This window comes from Heterocephalus glaber, unplaced genomic scaffold (genome assembly GCF_053883595.1).
Source record: "Heterocephalus glaber isolate CG9 unplaced genomic scaffold, H.glaber_assembly_v1.0 deba00001606, whole genome shotgun sequence".
Taxonomy (NCBI): domain Eukaryota; kingdom Metazoa; phylum Chordata; class Mammalia; order Rodentia; family Bathyergidae; genus Heterocephalus; species Heterocephalus glaber.
The window spans coordinates 2,375,502-2,395,320 of NW_028258377.1; the positions used below are offsets into that span (position 1 = coordinate 2,375,502).

General features: G+C 43.4%; 1 protein-coding gene and 1 pseudogene across 2 annotated transcripts in view; one reads left to right on the forward strand and one right to left on the reverse strand.

The window, feature by feature from the left end:
* LOC101707635 (adenylate kinase isoenzyme 6 pseudogene) overlaps nucleotides 1–11,933 on the forward strand; it is a 41,087-nt pseudogene extending 29,154 nt beyond the window's left edge.
* Nucleotides 1–12,135, reverse strand: part of Tnfaip8 (TNF alpha induced protein 8) — a 123,548-nt gene extending 111,413 nt beyond the window's left edge. The window contains exon 1 of one of the 2 annotated variants that reach the window (XM_013077840.3): nucleotides 11,988–12,135. In XM_013077840.3, coding sequence (XP_012933294.1) covers nucleotide 11,988 — 1 coding nt within the window. In that variant the 5' untranslated portion in view covers nucleotides 11,989–12,135. The remainder of the gene's footprint in view (nucleotides 1–11,987) is intronic. The other variant, XM_087194678.1, reaches the window with a different exon arrangement.
* Between the last annotated feature and the right edge of the window lie 7,684 nt (nucleotides 12,136–19,819).

Below are 19,819 nucleotides of genomic sequence, written 5' to 3' on the forward strand. Positions count from 1 at the left end.
TAAACCTAGGGTCCTTGCTGAGCTACATCCCCAACCCTTTATAAAATTTTTAATTTTTGAGACAAGGTCTCATCAAGTTGCCCAAGCTGGGCTTGGATTTGTGATCCTCCTGCCTTAGGCTTCCAGAGTGCAGGAATTACAGGCATGAGTTACCTTGTCTGGAAAGCCAAAATGGACCTTAATTTTAACAGTCACAAAGTATTATCAGGAAATTAGGGGATATTGTTCCCATGAGCCCTTCCTACTAGATCTACTAGAGAAAGAGCTTAAATTGACATGTATGGAGACACTGATGTTAGAGAACTAAGAGACCTGATATTCACAGCCACTTGCAGAAATAAGACTGAATGAATATTAAAGGGAAGATTCTCTAGTATGTAACAGCAATGTGACCTGACAATACATTGAAAACCACAAAGAATGGTGAGGAATGGGTATGTATGGCATGTGGCAAAAAGAGTTATTACTGTTTCAGTAAAAACGTTACTCTGGGCACAGTGACACATCCTTGTGACACAAGCACTCTGGGAGACTGAAGTATGAAGAGCACATGTTCAAGTCCCACAAGTCAGTGAGACTCTGCTTCAAAATAAAAAAAATTTAAAGGGTGCTAGGGATGCAGCTCAGTGCTAAGGGCCTCGATGCAATCCCCACTACTAAAAAAAAAAAAATGACTCAGAAGCCAACTGAAAGAGGCTCCAGTCAAGAATAGCATCATTTGAATCACAGCAAAATTAAAATTTCAATGGTTTGAAACCTATCAGACATTTTTAATAACATGAGCTCATAATTTTTAAAAAGTCCTAATTATCCCTTTCTGAGAATGACATGAAATCAATTCTTGAAAACCAGGTAAATCAAAGGAAATAAGCAACTATCTTGCTTTTCCTATATTAATTGTACCACCAGGTTATCAAAAAACAGACTGAAGGGAGTCTGTTCTTAGAAGATTATCCTAGATAATAAAATAAAAATGACAAAATTAAAATATCACCATTCCTCAATCCCTAATGAATTGATAGATCTACACACTGAGGATCAAAGCTGCTTACATCAAAAAAGAGTGGAAAGGGGCCGGGGATTTAGCTCAGTGGTTTCGCTGCCTGCTTCGCAAGCACAAGGATCTGAGTTCGATCCCCGGTATCAAAAAAAAAAGGATGGAAAAACCAGATCTTATGCAACTTCCAGCAAAAGAAGATAAATATCCCACCACCGGTCATTCTGCCACAGGGACCAACTCTGTATTTGACTGAGCCTCTAAATCCAGATGCAAGAAAGAGGGCACCAGAAAGTGTACAACAGCACCATGAATGTGTATTTTGTTATCAAGACTGAGGGAAACTCCAAGATTGAACACCCAGTCCTTCCACAAACAATTTTTTGAGCGGGCATGGTGACACATGCCTGTAATCCCAACACCTGGGAGCCTGAGGCAGGAGGACTGCTCTGAGTTTGAGGCCAGCCTGGGCTACACAGTGAATCCAAGGCCAGCCTGAACTATAGTGAGACCCTGACGAGAGAGAGAGAGAGAGAGAGAGAGAGAGAGAGAGAGAGAGAGAGGAGGAGGAGGGTAAGGGAATCTATGGAGTAAGAGATGTAAAAGACATGGGTTTTGTTGCTGTTGTTTGTTTTTTTAATGAACAAAACTAAACTACAGTGGGTTAGGTTGCACACTTGGGTTATAAAACCATAAACAGATGCAAGGGAGTGATTACTACAAAAGTCAATATGGCATTTAGTTTTGAGGGGACACAGGGAAATGTAGGACAGGCTCAGAGGTTTGGGGGACTCTAGCAAAGCTCTAATTCCTGACCTGAGTGCTAGTGATATGGGTGTTTGCTTTTTAATTATTCTCTAAGCTGTGCATTTGCTTTGTGCGGATGCTGGTATTTTTCCTTTATTTTACAACAAAAGTTTTTTTAAGTGCTACCAAAATCCAGGAGTGTCAGTACAACAGGCAACTAATGGAAAGAGCTACAGGTGTTGGGGAGAGGAGCATGCAGATCCAACAGCAAATACACCAAGGAATTTGGACTTCTGTTTCCATGAATTTCTCATGATTAATACAGATGATTTCATCTACTGTTCTGACTAAAATTTTTAGAAACTTGCAACAAATGACATGCTCCAAAATAGTTCAAGGGCCATCTCAAATCAAAATGACCTCTTAGACACCTATCAGATTTGCAAAAAGCTGTTGGGTTCTGGGTGCTCATAGACAAGAGGTTACATGCTCACATTCCAAGAGTTGTCAAGGTGACCAGCTCCACAAAGCCCCACAGTTGATCTTTCTACTATTAGAAACAATAAAGTGTGAAGAATGAAACATGGAGATAAACTCTACAGTAGTTGTCAAGGTGACCATTTTACAAAACTATTAAAAAAACAGTGCTCTTATCAAACATGCATAGTGAAGATGAAATTAAATAATGTGAGTAAAACACAGCATAGTTCCTGGCCCACCAGAAGTACTTGATAAATGTCTGTCATGATTATTTGAGTGTTAAACATTTTCAGAAACACAAGAACTCTACTTTGTAGACATCTTCTCGGTTTCAATGCAGGATGCTTTCTCCAAAGTAGGTAGTGTTATTTTTATAAATCCATGATTTTGAACATAATAGTCACTAGAGCAGTAATCAAGTATATGCGATTTTCAATACCTTCCCAATCACTAGGTTATTTTCCTTCCCATCGCCATCACTGGTGATTAATTTTAATTCCTATAAAATGTGAGACTATTGTTATCTGTTGGGGCCCTAGCTCGAGAGACTCCAGGCACGAGAGTCTGGGACCAACACAGATGCCATTTGTCTAACCAGTAAGCACACCGATCCCCATGCTTCTTCCTAGGGCAAAGCCAGGAGAAGTTCCCACGGTAAGATTCTCCCTCAATGCCCACCACCACTCCGCTGTTTCTCTTAAAGCTGTGACTCAGTTCTAGCCAGGGAGACCTAGGGATGCTTCAGGAAAGAGTTAACCTCCAACGAGAAGACAGAGATAGAACAAAATTATAGCTTTTTTTTTTTGAGACCAAGTCTCACTATGTAGTAGCCTGGAACTCACTATGTAACCCAGGCTGACCTCAAACTCAGCAATCCTCCTGCCTCAGTCTTTCTAGTGCTGAGATTACAGGCATGTGCAATCATACATGGCTTTAGATACTTCAAGTAAACCGATTTATCACTGCCACCTCCGTGTCCCACCGTCCAGACATACACATACTTCCAGGCTTTGAACAGAGTTAGCAGGTACTGTGTGTTGCTGAAGAAGCTATTTTCTGCCCAGGAAGTAACAAGTCTGCAGATAAAGGGTAACAAGCTATTGAGAAGAGGGCAGGACAATCTGGCCCTTGATGACACAGTGCCAACCCTGGATGTGCCCTGCCCTTGATTACTCTTTGTATAAGATAACTTAAAGTCATTACTGTCCAGACCACTGTTAGGTAGGCATTCTCCTCCCACATTCTTCAGCAGCCCTATTGTTATGGACACAATTATGTTCCTACAAAATTCCTATGTTGGCACTTAAACCCCAATGATACTGTATTAAGAGGTGGAGTCTTTGGAGAAGTGATTAAGCCACAAAGGTTCTGCCACATGGGTTAGTGTTATAAGAGTGGTGAGGGAATACCTTAATGACTTCTGTCCTTCTACTTTCCATTTCTTCTGCTATGTGAGGACACAGCCTTCATCCATTCTAGTCCCTTCCATGTAAGAATGCAACAAAAAGCCATTGTGGAAGCAAAGAAAACCCTCACGAGACACTGAATCTGCTTGTATCTTGAGCTTAGACATCCCAGCCTCTAGAACTGGGAGAAATACATTTCTTTTCTTTATAAGTTGCCCAGCTCTGAGTATCTTGTTTCAGCCCACTGGCCAATGTTCATAAGATGCCTTAACCTCAACATCTCTGAACATGACTGTATTTGATGACACGACTGGAACAGTTGTAAGAAGAGGACACTAAGACACACAGGGACACACCACACACAAGAGAAATTGAAGGCATCTGCTGTCAGTAGAAAGGAACTAGAAAAGTATTAGAGGAAGTTCTTCATGCTGAAGGACAAGAAAATACCAGATGCAAACTTGGGTCTCTACTAAAAAATGATGAGCCCCAAATATAGTACAGAAGTAAATATTTTTAAAATGCTTTTCTCCTATTTTAATTTCTTTAAAAGACAACTGCTTAAGGCCAAAAAAAACCCTTATGATTTTGGGAGGCTATATAAGTACAGAAATAGGTCATACAACAATCAATACAAAAGGTATATGTAATAACCTATAAAAAATGAGTGTTATGGACTGAACTGCATCCCCTTAAATTCATATATCAAGCTGTAACCCCCAATGTAATTGTATTTGCAGATAATTAAGACTAAATGAGGCCATGAGTATGAGGCCCTAAACCAGTATGGCTGCTGCCTAAGAGGGGGACACACCAGGGACATTCTCTCACATAGAAGAAGCCCCATGGCACACAGGGAAGGCAGCCACCTGAAAGCCGTGAAGGGCCACAGGAGAAACCCAACACACTGACATCTCCATCTTGGACACTCTGCTTTCAGAACTGAGGAGAAATCAGAATCTGCTATTTCAACCACAGTTTGTGGCATTTTTTGTGGCAGCCCTCACAAACTAACACATGGGTATAGTACACTATGTATTACCAGACTGAACAAATACTAATGACAACCCTCAAAGGGAGACGAATTTCAAGAAGACTTGTGAAAAGGCAACATCGGGAGTAGATATTTACAGGGCACTCAGAATCAAGGTCTGCACCAGGAAGACAGGTCCTGTGTCCCTGCCATCTGTCTGGAAATCACTCCCAGACTCCTCCTGAGCATCATTTCCCAGGTGGGGAGGCTGGGGCGGCCCTGTGCTGGACGCTGGAGCAGTAAGCCTTGAGGTCAGCTGCCCAAACAGGAAGGCTGAGGCAAGATTCACATCAGTCTATTTTCATACCTGTTGGTCTTTGATCAAATATTTAAATGCAGAGGAAAAAAGAAGTGGCTCTACTAGAATTAGTACTATCCATCATCAGTAGTGGACTTTTATTATTCATCATTTCCGTGGCCCCAGTTAGAACGATAAATTGAAAAGTGACTGACCAGAAATTAGAAGTAGAAAAGAAAGTCTCAAGTACTGGCACAACTCAAAACTCAGAAGGAAAAAAAATAATGATAAAGTAAAATAAAAAAAAGAAGAGGAGAAGAAGAAGGAAGTTACAGTAAGATGACATCAAAGAAAAAAGTATTTTTTTTTCTATTTTCCTGTTGCCCTACCATTACAAAATAAAAGGGACACTCTTAAGAACAGGTCATTACTCCTGGAGCTCCCAGGACCTCAGAATGGTGGAAAAGGGGCGGGAAAATAGGTTGTTTGGCAACTCAAGGTCTTGGGCTGGGTCCAGGCTCCTCCAAACATATGCCTAGCTTTGATGTCAGCACTACTAAGTGACTGAAATCTCGATTTTTCAACCAGTGAATGTGGCGCAGATGCTCCCATACCTCTGTTTCAAGGCTCTCAGTTCCTGGATCTATTTGTAGGATACCACTGCTACTGTGTTTACTTTCTGTTCTTGACCTGCTTGACAGACAGTCAACACTTTTCAACCCTGTGAGCACCTATTTGAAAAACACTGTTATTTCTTAAGGTGGTTCACAGGTGTGCACTGACTGTGTGTGTCTGTGTGTGTGTGCATGTGTATTTTAATCTTCTTTAAACTACTCTGTACTTTAAACAGATTTGCTCTCTGCTGCTAAAAAAAGAAAGAAGAAAGCAGTCTCTAGAGACCTGTTGCCTAAGTAAGTTTCTTTGCAGCAACACAGGAAAGCAGCTCTTCAGGCTCCCAGTTCTCAATCTGTTGTGCATCTCTCACTTGGAGTGCTGGACGTCAGAAATACCTATTCCTAGGCCCAGTCCTTAGTGATGCTGCAGTCAGTGGGAGCCCAAGAGTCTACCCTGTAACACCAAGCTGCCTAGGTGACTGACTTGTATTCAGACTGGGAGCTGCGGCCCTAATAACATAGCACAGCAGACAAGTTCAAAGTCCATCATCCTTCTGGCTCCCCATGGTCACAGTCCCGAGCTGCTCCACCTGGGCAGAGCCTCCTCAGGAGGGAGGAACAAGTCTCACAGGTAAACAGGGCAGGGCCCCTTTCTCCTTGAGGAGGTCCCCATGTACACAGGGTTTCCTGCTGCAGGAACACCAGCCATTTCTCCGGGCACCGTCAGTCCTCTAGGCCACAAAGGCAAAGGAGCCTGATGGGGAACCAGGTGCACACAGAGCTGTCACTGGATGTGGAAGCCGGGCTTACTTACCTCCCTGGGTTTGCTCCCTGAGTCACTGGGACCCACTGCAGTAAGAAGGCAGTGAAAGCAGTATTTAATCAAATATCACCCATTTTGTGGAAAACTACTCCATGTCTTTAAAGAGAGGAAGGAAAACAAAGGAGTCATTTCTGGATCACAGAATGGTGGAATCAGGTGCTGGACTTACTTCTAAGTGTCAGTCACGTCTTGTCCTGAACTGTAAAATCTGTACTGCTCTGTACCTGCGTATTTCCTCACAAGGCCAGAGCATTTCTTGTTGTGTCTGCATGTGTGTAAGCATGAACAAGGACAGCTGAGCAGCCCGAGACAGGAAGGCAGGAGTGCAGTTAGGGCTCCACAACACACCACAACCTCCGCACTCCTCATTTTTGTTAATAACTGTATTGTAAAAGTTTTCCCTCTTTTTCCTCAGTGTTGAGATTGAACTTAAAGGCCTGATGTATCCCAGGCAAGCACTCTACCAACAACCTATATCCCTGGCCCAGAATCTCATTTAAAAAGATAATAAATTAAAAGGAGTTTGAGGCCGGGTATTTAGCTCAGTGGTTTTGCCGCCTGCTGCGCAAGCGCAAGGATCTGAGTTCAATCCCTGGTACAAAAAAAAAAAAAAAAGAGTTTGAGCTGGCCATGGTTGCACATGCCTATAATTCCTGCACTCCGGGAGCCTGAGGCAGGAAGATCATGAGTTCCAGTCCAACTAGAACAACTTAGGAACAAGTCTTTGTCTTTAAAAAGAAAAAAGGAAAGTTCAATACAAAGACCCTGGGTTCAATCTACTGACAGATGGACGAGTTGGGAGTGGCAAGGCTTGTCTTGAGCGCAGAGACCTGGCTAGAAGTGAGGCTGGGCTGGCTGAGCCATAGGCCCGACAGGCTCCTTCCACGTCATGGGAGTACACCAAGAGCCTCCTGCTATGCATGATGACACGCCTGCAGTGCAGCCTGCCCTCTGCCTACAGCACCAGGTCCTGTGCAGGACATGCCAACGGAGTCCACATGATGCCAGGGCAGTTCATCTGGGATGATCTGCTTTCATCCACTCCCAGTTTAAGTCTGGGCATTGTGAAAGGCTGACCCACTATTCACAAGTTAACTTCAACAGTTCTTTAAGAGCTTTCCTTGTGCACAGTGAACACAGCTCTGTGCTCAGACATAAAACCCAAAAGTGCTGCTCATTCATTTTCAGCATCACCAGCAGCATTTCCCTTACACAATCACAGGACTCTGAAGCTGGGAATCACTGAAATTCTGCTGCATTCACCCCATCTCTAGGTTCCTCTGGCATCATTAGAGGAAAAGACAAAAAAGTCCGGGCTAGAGCACACATGGTCCAAGTCACCACCCTCCTCTTCACTTCCCTCTTGGCCAGCACTAGCGCCAACCTCTTGAAGAAAGACTGATTCGGCCAATCCAACAAGACTACCACTTGCTAGGCCCCTTTCATGCACTGACTACACAGGAGGAGTATTCTAGTGGAATCCACACAGCAATTCTATACACTGTCCCTAAACTTGAATAGACAGGTTTAGGGACCTGAAATAGGTTGTTCCAAGTCATACAGTCAATGGTGGTTGACACATAAGTAGATGATTCCAGTAAAATCATTAGAACCAGTATCTTCTTCACTAAATTCACCTTTATTCCCAATGTTAAGGAAACTATATCAAGTAAAATTTTGAACTTAGTTCATTTTCTGTCATTAAAGAAACTAACCTAGACTTGTTTACAAGCTAGCATTCCAGTGGAAGCCCATTCCTGTGACCTCTTCACCCTTTTATTTCTTTTATGGCAGAGAAGAGTTATGTGTCTTGCCAGCTCGCAGTTACCTGGACAGGAGTATCATTAGGTTAGTCCATACACCCCCTACTTTTCTACATGAAAAAGCCCAACCCTAGAAAAATAACTTTGTTGATAGACATCCAGCTTTGCAGCTGGTTCTAAACCTCTGCTTTGATTCTGTACCATAAACACTTATTTCTAGAGAAAAAGCAACTTCTCCCTAAAAGGATGGAGTATTATGTGACTTCTGGAGAATCCATGATATTTTTAAATGAATTTCTCAGGTAACTTCCATGCTTAACATGAAAGCCCAAGAACAGAAACCTGTGAAATCAACGTTTATTGCTGCTTTAACACTGTTAATTGAAACAGATGCCAGAAGGAATGTTATTGGTTACTAATTTCAGTTGGGAATAAAAATATTTTGAAAATGGTCCTACTATTCTAAGTCAGTACCTTTTCTTTGTGAAACACAAGAGAGTTCTCAACCCATTTTTGCCACGGTAAACTTACCTCTAGGGACCCCTTCTTATCAACATACTTCTCTGTGCAAGTTATCTGCCCTCTTGAGTTCCAGGCCTTCATGTAAACATGAAAAAGCTGTGCACTCTGAGGCACACAGTAGGAGATCAACAGATGCCTGCACTCACTTCCTGTAAGCTGGACTGAGGAACTGGATACCTCCAAACTGGAGTAACCCATATGTTATGGTCTTATCCAATGAGCCAGACAGTTTCTACGGTGCCTCTGGATCTGACATTCTAGAATAACTCACACTCTACTTTTAATTCATTTCTTCCTCCTCACGCCAAAATACAGAATAAAAACTGACGGATCACTAGCTACTATTCAATCTCATTTACATTTTGAAACAAGGGTCTCTACTTTTTTTTTTGACCCTCCACAAATCACTCATGGTCAGCTGTTGGGCAGCACTTACCAAAGGACAAAAGCCTAAAAACTGTAGTCAAATCCTAGAACCACAACCATCAAAACCAGAGATAGGAGAGCAGGAAGTGAACTCTTAGCTTCAGGGAAACATAAAGGTTGGGCTGTTGCAAGTGGCTTTTTGGTGTTTGTTGAGCTCTCTTGTGTGCATTTGGTATTAAATGCAGGATGTGGGCAGTGTGAAGAGGGGGTAATGTGGACTACACAGTGCCTCCCATGACTTCTACATCAGAGCCAGAGATTCCTGAGAAGGTGAAACTGGGGCCAACTGCTCACTCTGTCATCCAGGTTGGCCCTGTGCAAGTCCTCACACTGCCACAATCTGTGCGTGGTACTGAGGGTGCACTAATACTAATACTGAGGGTGCTTCCTTCCTTTCCCTCCCATTGTCACTGCTAGTTCTCCACCTCCTGGAAGCTGCACTATGCTCAACCCCTTCCATTTATACCAAGCAAAAATGGAGGGTGGGGAATGGACTGTGCCACGTTGCTCAGAGCAAAGCTTGATCCTGAATATGAATGCAATGAAGTTTCCAAGAAAGAAGTGTGTTACAACTATTCTGGGGTATCTATCATAGCAGAACTGGATTAATCGAAACAATTAACTCTGAGATCTCTGCATTGCCCGCACTGTGGCAGACTCAACTTCAAGGATTAAGGTCTGAAGTTCCTCAAACCACACTATGTAGAAACCGGCTCCTCCCCCAGTTTGGCATTTCCTAATGAGTACTGTTTGAATGCAATCACTTCTCTCTGCACACACTTTCCTCCAATTTCAACAGAATGAAAATTGCAAAAAAAACAGGCCTCATAGAGTACCCTCTGTCTGGGCCATGCACTGTGTCCAGCACTTGTTTCTGCCATTCTGGTCCAGACTCCAAAACAGCCTGTGCTCACAGCACTCATTATAGAATCAAACACTGAGAGGATTCTCGACTCTCACAACCCCTTTTCTCACTAAACAAACTCATCAGAACAAAAGACACTACAAAATAAAAATCTCCCTTAAAGAAAAGGTTTAAGACGCCTGTTTGTGTAGGATGAGAACACTTTTAGTGGAACCTTTCAATATTTAATGATTTGTTAATGATTCATAAATCATCAGATAATCCAGATGAATATAATGGCTTGCAAAGTCTGAATTTGTCAACACAAAGAGCTTAACAACAAAACATTCAATATCTAAGATATACACATGTTAACATTAACAAATCATTGATTTTTGTTTTGTAGTGTCTTTTGTTCTGATGAGTTTGTTTAGCAAAGCGGGAGATTCCTAAACTTTACTCAAATTAGAAGTTAAAAATTCAAAAGGCAGTCAGTGGGACAGCCAATTAATGTATATGGAGGGAAATATATATCCCAAAAATGTACAAAAAGACTAATTGTACTACAAGTTCAAATATTAACAATAAATTGCTGACCAAACTCCCCATAACAGATTTAATTAGAAGGTGGCAATAAATGCTTCCAGGTGTTTAATTAAGTGTGATAATTGTTTCTTTCCTAAAAGAAATGGAGTCATATGTTTACACTGCACAGTATAATGTTTCCTTAGTTAAAACACCGCAGAAACATTTTTGTATGACACAGGATTCGAACTGGGATAAAAATATCTGCTGGGATAAGCACCACTTAAAGTGATTTATCAGCTCCTGACTTTCCTGTGCCAGGGCACAATGGCTTCTTAAAGGCTACTGTGCTCTGGTCATTCCCTTTCGTCACACAGTTGTGTTATCCGTACACATGTAATGAATAACTTCTACTCAAAATGTCATTTCCCTGACAGTACTTCTTAAAGGAATCTGGTCAAGAAAGCAGTGGAGGGCCAGGGATTTAGCTCAGTGGTTCCCCAGCCTGCCTTGCAAGCACAAGGTCCCAAGTTCGATCCCCAGTACAAAAAAAAAAAGATAGTGGAAACTTCACCGGTATTCCACTTTCACGGAGAGTAAAGAGAGACGCAGAACTCTGGGACAATCAGAACTAGGTGGGACCTCAGCAACCCCGCAATCATTTTACAAATGAAGAAACCATTTCACTGATCAACTCAAAATGTAATACTGCTGCTATGACAGCAAAGCTAAAAAAATTAACTTTTAATGTAGAAATATGCTCCTTGCATTGAGAATACTGACCCACGCTCATGAAAATAACGAATGCTGAGATGGAGTTATCAGTCCTAAGCAACCCAAGGATCTGTTTCTCAATAGTGAGCACTCAACTACTCTTCCGAGCACTGTGTGTTAGAAAACGGGTTGCTTTAGAAACGCAGTGCCATAAATCAACCCGGTCTCTTAAAACTCCCAAGCCAGGTGGGTCGGACAGGTCCGGAATGCGCCCATCCGCCGCCATGGCTCACAGGGCTCGGGAACTCCTCAGGTGTTGCAGCAGGTGCTGGGGGCCCCAGTGTCACAAGTGCTAGTGTACACACAAACGCACAAGGGTACACAACTTTCCTCTCTCCCAAGGAAGTCTCCACTGAACAATCTCAAAGCCCGTTTTGCAAAGCAGGATTGGATTACCACCTCAAGCCAGCATCTCGGTCTGGTCTGCGATCCCAGTCACCCTGGTAACGCGGGCCGTCCCTGCCCCAGCACACTCGGGGGCTCCTAGGCGGACTCGAGCCCGCAGAACGAGGAAAGAAGTGGGCCTCGGAGCTAGACGCCGAGGGCAGGGGGCGCCTGGGATCAAGGGTCTGCCCGGAGACGCAGGACTGGCGAAGCTGGGCAGTTCGTAAGACTGTCCGCGCCCGCAAGCGCCCCCACGCACACCCGCTCGCGCGCTCCCACGCCCCAAACTCTCGGGAACTGGAAGCGCGCCCCCAGAAGCACTTCAAGTCCCCAACCCCGCCTGCTTTTCTTCCTTAACCAGAGCGGCCGGAGCAGCCCCGCGCCGGCACAGGCGCTCGTGGGATAACTTACTCGGAGGGAGAGCCGCGGCGCCTGGGCTGAGACGCGAAGTAGCGGATGACGACACGGACTCCCTGGGTCGCGGGACTGCTCGAGGGGCGGCGGACCGGGACTGAGACTGTGGGCAGCTCGGGGTAAAAGAGGAGCCCGGGACGGGGCGGGGGTGGGGCGGAGCTGGGTTGGGGGCGGGGACGGGGAGGAGCCAAGTGTGGGGCGGAGCTGAGGGCACGGCGGTGGGCGGAGAGCAGCCTGGGCCGGGAGGAGCGTGGGCAGGGAGGGGGCGGGGCCGGGGAGGTACAGGGTGGGAGCGGGGGAAAGGTGCGGGGCCAGAGCTGGGGAGGGCTCAGTGCTGGGGCAGGGATAGTGCGGGGGCAGGGCTGGGCGGGGAGCGCGCGAAGGTAGGCTGGGCAGGCGATGGAGGGTCCTGGGGCGAGAAGGGGCGGGGTGCCGGGCAGGAAGGTGGAGCGGCGCTACGGCCGGGTGGGCGGGCACGGGCCGCGATGCGGGCGCGGAGGAGGCAGCTGGACGGGAAGCTGGCCTCCGCCCGCCCAGGCCCGGACTGTCTGAGAGGGGCCGCAATGGAACTTCGGTAGCTTCCTGAGCTGGTGCACCTGTGAAAACGCGGTCTCACCCCCGGTGCTGAAGTGGCTACACGGGTCATGCGCACGTGCTCCGAGCCTGGCGTGACGAATGTGCTTGCGTGTTGGCCTCCGTTGCCGTTATGATGATGGCGATCCGTGGAAGCCCCCAAATGCCCAAATGCCGTCTGCGCTTATGTACTCACCCAGTGATAGCCAAGGCTCCCCATTCCTGGTTCCGTCGGCGGAGGGCGCGGGCTTCTTCCGAGTTAAAGGCTCATGGCTCGGAGTCTCGGACTCTTTCTCTCCGACCCGCGAGCTCCACTGTGGCCCCCCGGTCTGTGAGGCCGGAGACTCAGACCCGAGTGCGGTAGACTGGGCGGCTTTCTGTCGCGCAGCCCTACTCAGGTAGTCATCTTGGAGCGCTCCAGAGCGAGGGCTTCGTTAAGCACCCACTATGTGGTCATTCTGTGCATGAGGCTAAAACAACTGGTAACACTAGCAAGCTTTACAGCCTGTATGTCACTATCTTAATGCTCTCAACAACCTACAGTGTACATCTTATAGGCACCCACGTATACGAAGAGGCAGAGGCACAGTGAAATTAAAATACCCTGTCCAAAGCATGTTACACATTCAGGAAATGGCAGGGTCTGGCTGAGAGGCAGGCAAAGACTGATAGGTAAAAGAGACAAAATCACAGCACATCCGGTTCAATACAAGCAAAAGACAGGAACACACATGAGGTATGTTGTCTGAAAACTCAAATCCAGAAGCTCACTGTTCCTCAATTTCAGGCTCCCTGTCCTGAGTCACAGCCCACAGCAGCCCTCGCCAGAGCTACTTGTACCTTTATCTTTATGACATTCCAGAACTACAACCTCCTGCCCTGGGTCCCCATGCTCTTCCTTTGAAACCTCATCTAGACTTGTATTTCTCCCAGTGGGCATTTTTTCTTACCCAACCTGAACCCAAAGTCAATACAGCACCAGTGCTTCCTACTCCTTCGCCCCATCAATCCTTCCCTGGACTGACCTAGAAAATCTATCTAGCTGCCTGTTTTTCATAAGGGCTACTTTAAGAACCAGAAATCTCAGCTGAGTCTTTATGTAGCCTGGATATCCTCCTGCATAGTGGAAGAAGGGGGCTTAATCTTCAGCCAGTCCTCAAGACATCTTTGCCATCCCCTCGCCCTTTTTGCTCTTAATACCTGATCTTATCTCCTACTTCATGGAAAATATAGAGATCAAAAGAAAAAATTTCAACCTCCTACCCCAGGCACCAAAAATGCCACCTGCATTCACACTTCTCTTGACTTTTTTTCCTTTCATCTCAGTGAATCAGAATAAAACTTCAACAGTTCCCTGAGCCCTCCCTCCCTTCTGTCTCAGGGGCCACATTTCATTAATTATTCTTTCCCTTTTATCCTCAACGTCTCAATTTCTGTACTTTTGATGCAGGCATAAAAATGCTAAAATCTAAAAAGTAGCAATACAAAATTTGTAATTCTCCGTAGAATCTACCACCGCTTCTTAGCACAACCACGAATACTAATGGTAGAAACGATGCAGAGAAGCCCTTGCCTGAGCATTTGCTTTTTGATGGAGGTGGGAAGTGGTAGGAGGAGGGGGGACCTATGTAATATCAGGCATCTTTTATCATTGTCTTCAAAATGCTATTAGTCTTTAATGCCTTTAACTTTGGTAAAGAATTAGAGCTTTGGTTTATCCTTTTTATTTCATAGTATGATGATGTTTAGAAATTAGCAGGATAATTAGCTTTCCTATTTTACTTGGATCACTAGATAACGGAGTCATTTTGTTTTCAGGATATCTCTTGCATATTTCCAATTTGGAGGTCATAAAAACAGAATCTAGAAGCTCCTAAAAGCTAGCACATTAGTCAATGACAAAGTGATGTTTTTAAATACTTGTAGCTATGTCTGGATTGGTGAATCCTTTGAACAAGAAAGCCCCAAGCGCTGTAAATTACAACTAGAGATAGCTGTTACTATAGCTGCGTGCCAAAAATACCTCTTGTAGGGCTGGGGTTTTAGCTCTGCAGTTTTGCTGCCTGCTGTCCAAGCGCAAAGGACCCGAGTTTGATCCCCAGTACCAAAAAAAAATACCTCTTGCATGCCTTCTGTTTTTCCTTCTACCCAGATGAAAGTAAAAGTACTCACTCTAGACAAAGTCATGAAGCTTTTAAAAATCTGCTTCAGTTTTCCCGTGTACTGTTCTCTTATTTTCAAGCCTCTATTTTGCCTCCTCAATGGCAGCGTCTTCTTTTTGGGTGAGGAATAACTCCAAAGCTCTGTGATATGTGCAATAAAAATGAATGTACAACTAGTCAGGGAGGAGAAAGGAAGTGACTTGCATTCCCTGAGGGAATGGGCAAGATTTCACAAAGAAGGTTCCATCCAGCTGAATCAAACAGGATGAGCTAGAGTTCTCCAGACAGAGAACAGCACCCCAGGCAAAGGGAAGAGAGACAAAAAGATACACTTTGACATTTCCCACTAGGGTACATAATGCTAAAGCAAGAACTACTTATAGCCCACAAAAATGCCTCTGCAGCCTTTGTGGTTTAAGTACATGTTTGTGAAAGTGTACTGATGAGCAAGCCTGATTTATGGCTGTAACTTTAGCCTCAAAAATATTATCTGATAATCCATGGCTTCAACTCTATCTTTCTAGTCCTACTTTTGGAGCATTATCATAGCACCAGCTCTTGTATTTTAAGATGAGTTATGTACATGTACCAATTCCCCATGATGAATGTAATTATTATTTAATGCAAATGTACTAATAAAAAATTTTAAATTATTTAAAAATAAAATAGGGTCGGGGATTTAGCTCAGTGGTGCTGCCACCTGCCTCACATGCGCAACGTCCCAAGTTCAATCCCCAGTATCAAAAATAAAAAATAAAAAAATAAAAACAAATAGGGTAACCTTAAAGAGAATAGTTTCTTGTTTTGTTTTTACAAATAGAAGTCAAGGTACAGATCAGGTAGATAGAATTTTCCAATGTCTCTCCGACTAGAAACTCTGGAATAGAATAAGAACCAGTTTTAGGGTCAATGATCTTTTCCTATTACTTTAACAGACCTCATACCCAGTAATGACTATTATACAACACCAGTGGCTATAACTCCAACTTTAGAGTATTTTTCATTTTTTATTTAGAATTACTTCCTATGATAACATACACTAAAACACATCACTTCTAAAAGAGCTCGCTAGAATTATTGGATGCATCAAAGGGTGACTGTGTCCACAGCCATCCTCAGTTGGACCAGCTACTCTCCCTATGAAACAGTTCTCTTTCTCTGTTTCCAGATGGCTACCTCTAAGTCATTCTTTCATAGAAAATATGGAAGTGCCCTAAACTACAGCCCATATTCTTCTATGACTGCACACTGAACTCTTTGTGCGTTCATACCTACCTGAACTACTTTCTCCTTTTCAACTGTCTCAAATTTAAGTGAATCTTCCTAAATACTGATGTAGGGGGAAAATATAATTCCCAACCTGATAGCTGGTTGATATACCAAATTTGTGTCCCCCAAAATCATAGAATGAATTCTAAGGAACAATGAAAGTTAAGAGTAGGAAAAATTTATTGAGAGGATAGCTCCTGAGAGATAAGAGGGGATCCAAAAGTGGGTTGCCAATGAGCCCACTTCTCAAAGGAAGTTTTATAGAGAAAAATCACAAGGTGGGTACCATGTGGGTCAAAACTGTGATCAACCAATAAGATTACAAGTATAGCCACTTAGGTAATATTGATCCAATGGTGAAGTGTGATAACCAACCCGACTCCATCTTGAGTTGGGAATGTGATAGCCAACCCAACTCCATCTTGAGCTTTACCACCATTGTGTGGTTGTGCTTGGAAAAAGCACCCAAAACCCACATCCTATTTGGCAGAAAACTTGCTGCAGTTGCAGGATGTTTTGTACCTCACCTAGTTGGGAAACTTCCTTTTGCTCCCCTCACTAACCTGACATGGTTCTGCTTCTATAAAATTCCACTTGCACTCCCCTTGAGCCCTCCTCAACTGAAAGTATGGTTTAAAAGGAGAAATCAAACTGCTTCTTAGCACCGAGAGAATTTTCCAGGCACTAGCCCCATCTCGGTCGCCAGCTTTAATAAAGAGACTCAAATCTAACACAAAGTGTGGCGCATCTCTATAGTTCTAACTCGCTCAGGTAGAACAGAAGCAGGTCCAATGGGGAAGTCATTCAGCAAGGGTACATGGAAAGAACAAAGACCTTTTTAGGAAAGGATGGATCGGGAGGTCCTGGTTACCCACCTGGGTGACTGACATCTATCTAGACTTTATTGGACCTGGTGAGTATAATCTTCATTTATTGCTTAGCCCTTGGGGAGGCATGTAGGCTTGGTTATTCCATCTTTATCTTGAGGCCTAGACTTAGACAGATGTGCCTCCGGCCACAGTTGTGATGTGTTCTCATCTTCTGCACTGACTCCCTCAAGGGCCTAGCCCTGTCTGATGGCCTATAATATTTCTACCTAATTTAGCTACCTATAATAATACTACAAAGTCCAGATTGATCTTGTCTTTTTTGATACAGTTTTATCTTTCAATTTTTTTCTAGGTTTTTTTCTGTAAATATGTCCTAAATTCCTAGCTCTTTTGATAAAGCTTTCTTTTGTATCTCCACACACAAAATGCTAGTCCAAAGTATGAGCCACTTCACTTAATGTTAGGCAAGCAAGGCTCCCCTCTTCATCCTATATTGCCCTAAGCACAGACCCTTCCTTGTGGGTTCTTATTCTCAGATTATTCACCTTCAATAGTCCCTCTCTTGTCACTCTGATAACCGGTCTTTATAGTCAAGAGTTGGCATACTAGTTACTTACATATCTGAGTGCTATCTCTGTCTCTCTCCATAGCATTACCTTCATGAATTTTTAGAAAATTTATTCAGTATTTTTAGGGATTAAAACTTATCTCAGAGTAAAGATTCAGCCAAGATTGTGTTTGTAAGCCCCTTTTTAAGCTCTCCAAAAGATTTTAGTATGTGTCATGTAGAATCTTAGTAAGACACATGAATTTATTTTAAAAAGATTTTTTTAAAGATAGGATCTTGCTATGTTGTCTAGGTTGGCCTTTAATTCCTAGGCTCAAGTGGTCCTTCTGTTTCAGCCTCCTGAGTACCTTGGTTTACAGGGATGCACTACACCTGGTTTAAGATTTCTAAGAATCTTAAGATAATAAATCATGGTAGTGACATAGGTGGCACAACATGGAAAATAGTTTTCCTTAGGAAAAAAATGCAGATGTGGTTTTTGTCTGTTAAAGTGGATTATAACTTGATATATAAGAAGCCATGGAGTTTTACAAGCAATTTTACTTGATTGAACTTTAAAGGTGGTAATAGCACAAAATGTAAAGGAGTATTTGAACTTTCAAACTTTCCTGGTGAGGAAACAGGTTGAGGAGACAACTCATTTGTTTGGATTTTTTTTTTTTGGTACTGGGGATCGAACTCAGGACCACCTTGCACTTTCGAGGCAGGCAGCGGAACCACTGAGCTAAATCCCCAGCCCAAGACTACTCATTTGAAAACATGGGCCACTTAAAAGGAAAAAAGGGGCTGGGGATTTAGCTCAGTGCTTCCACCGCCTGCCTCACAAGCTCAAGGTCCCGAGTTCAAGCCCTGGTACCAAAAAAAAGGAAGATGACTTAGTGGTGGAACAGAACCCAGAGGGTGGAGTGCAGAGCCGTAGGGAATTACTTCCAGGGAACAGGGTTATTTAAGGAGCTGGTGATGTGCGCTGAAATTTCAGAATCTCTATGGAACAAGGACTGCTATATGACCCTCTTCTCCCCCTTTTGAATGAGAGATAACTATCTTGTCTCCCTATTGCATGTTTGGTGTGTGGGTAGCCTGTAATTTGTCTCCTTCTTCCACAGGTTTTCAGACTGAGAGGTATCATACTTAAGAAACCTCATTTAAAGACTATCTGTGCCTGGACTTGAATTAAATGATGGGATCCTGGGGCTCTAGTCTGATCCTGATGTAGTAATAGGATGAAAATTCTGAAATTTGGGGGAAGAATAGATTTTGTATGCAAGAGAATCATAATTTATGTACAGAGAACAGGCCATTGCAGATTTTAAATGGACACAAGTTCTTTGACACTTTTCCCCTTAAGAGGTAGATTGTGGTTTCTTTTCTCATGAATCTGGATGGACTTTGAATTTTATGAGCACAAGAATGTGACAGAAGTAGTTATCTGATGCAGGGGTTTGGGGGAAGTTATTTCCAGGTTCTTGCTATACTGAACGAAGAATTGAGTGAGATACTCAAAAGGAGTAACAAAAGTTAGATTTATTAAAAGCAAAAGAAGCAAAAGTACAATTCACAGGGTGGGAGTGGGCCACTGAGAAGAAATCATGGCCCTTGTAGGGGCAGGCACTGAGTCTCTTCAGGTCCTGGGATTATGGGAGGATCTACAACTGGGGACTCACAGGGGGCATGACTCAATGGGGCACTTGATTTGGGCCACCCATCAGGAACGGAGTTTTTGATCAAACAAGGTTTTACAGGAAGTGTCATGGCATCCAAAGCCCAGGGAGGTGGGTAGGTATGGTGAATCTTGAGGAAGAAATTTATAATATATCGCTAAAGTGGGAAAAGATCAGAAGCCGAAGTACAGTTGTTACAGATGAAAAGTTTAAATTGAACCACTGTAGGTCAGGAACCATGCATAATTCTCTTTAACATCTCCTTTCACTGTTGTTTTTGGTTCCTGTATGTATTTATAATAGGTATTTTAAATCCTTCATCATATTTGTCACTTGAGTCTGTTTCTGCTGCTACTCTTCTGAACATGAGTTACATTGTCTGGTTTCTCACATACAGTAATTTTTTGAGGGCAGATATTGTTCAAAGCAATTTTAAAACAAGCAGGGCAAATGCCACTGAGCTTCAAGGCCTAAGTATATCCTGTGACTCAAAGCGCTGCTTTCTGGGCTTGTGGCTTCTTGCTTGGTGTCTAAAGTTCTGCTCTTCAATAAACATTAAATATTTTCCTATTATCTATATCTATAACTTTCTCTGCAATACTTTTAATCTATTATTTGGCTTTCTTTTTTTGACTTTTTCATCATCTGTTCAATACATACTTTCAACCATATGTATTCTCCCAAGGGGCTTTTATAATTTATCAGATAATTTTGCCTTTTCTTTGAATTCGTGCAGGTCCTGTTATATTTCCTCCTACTCTCTATT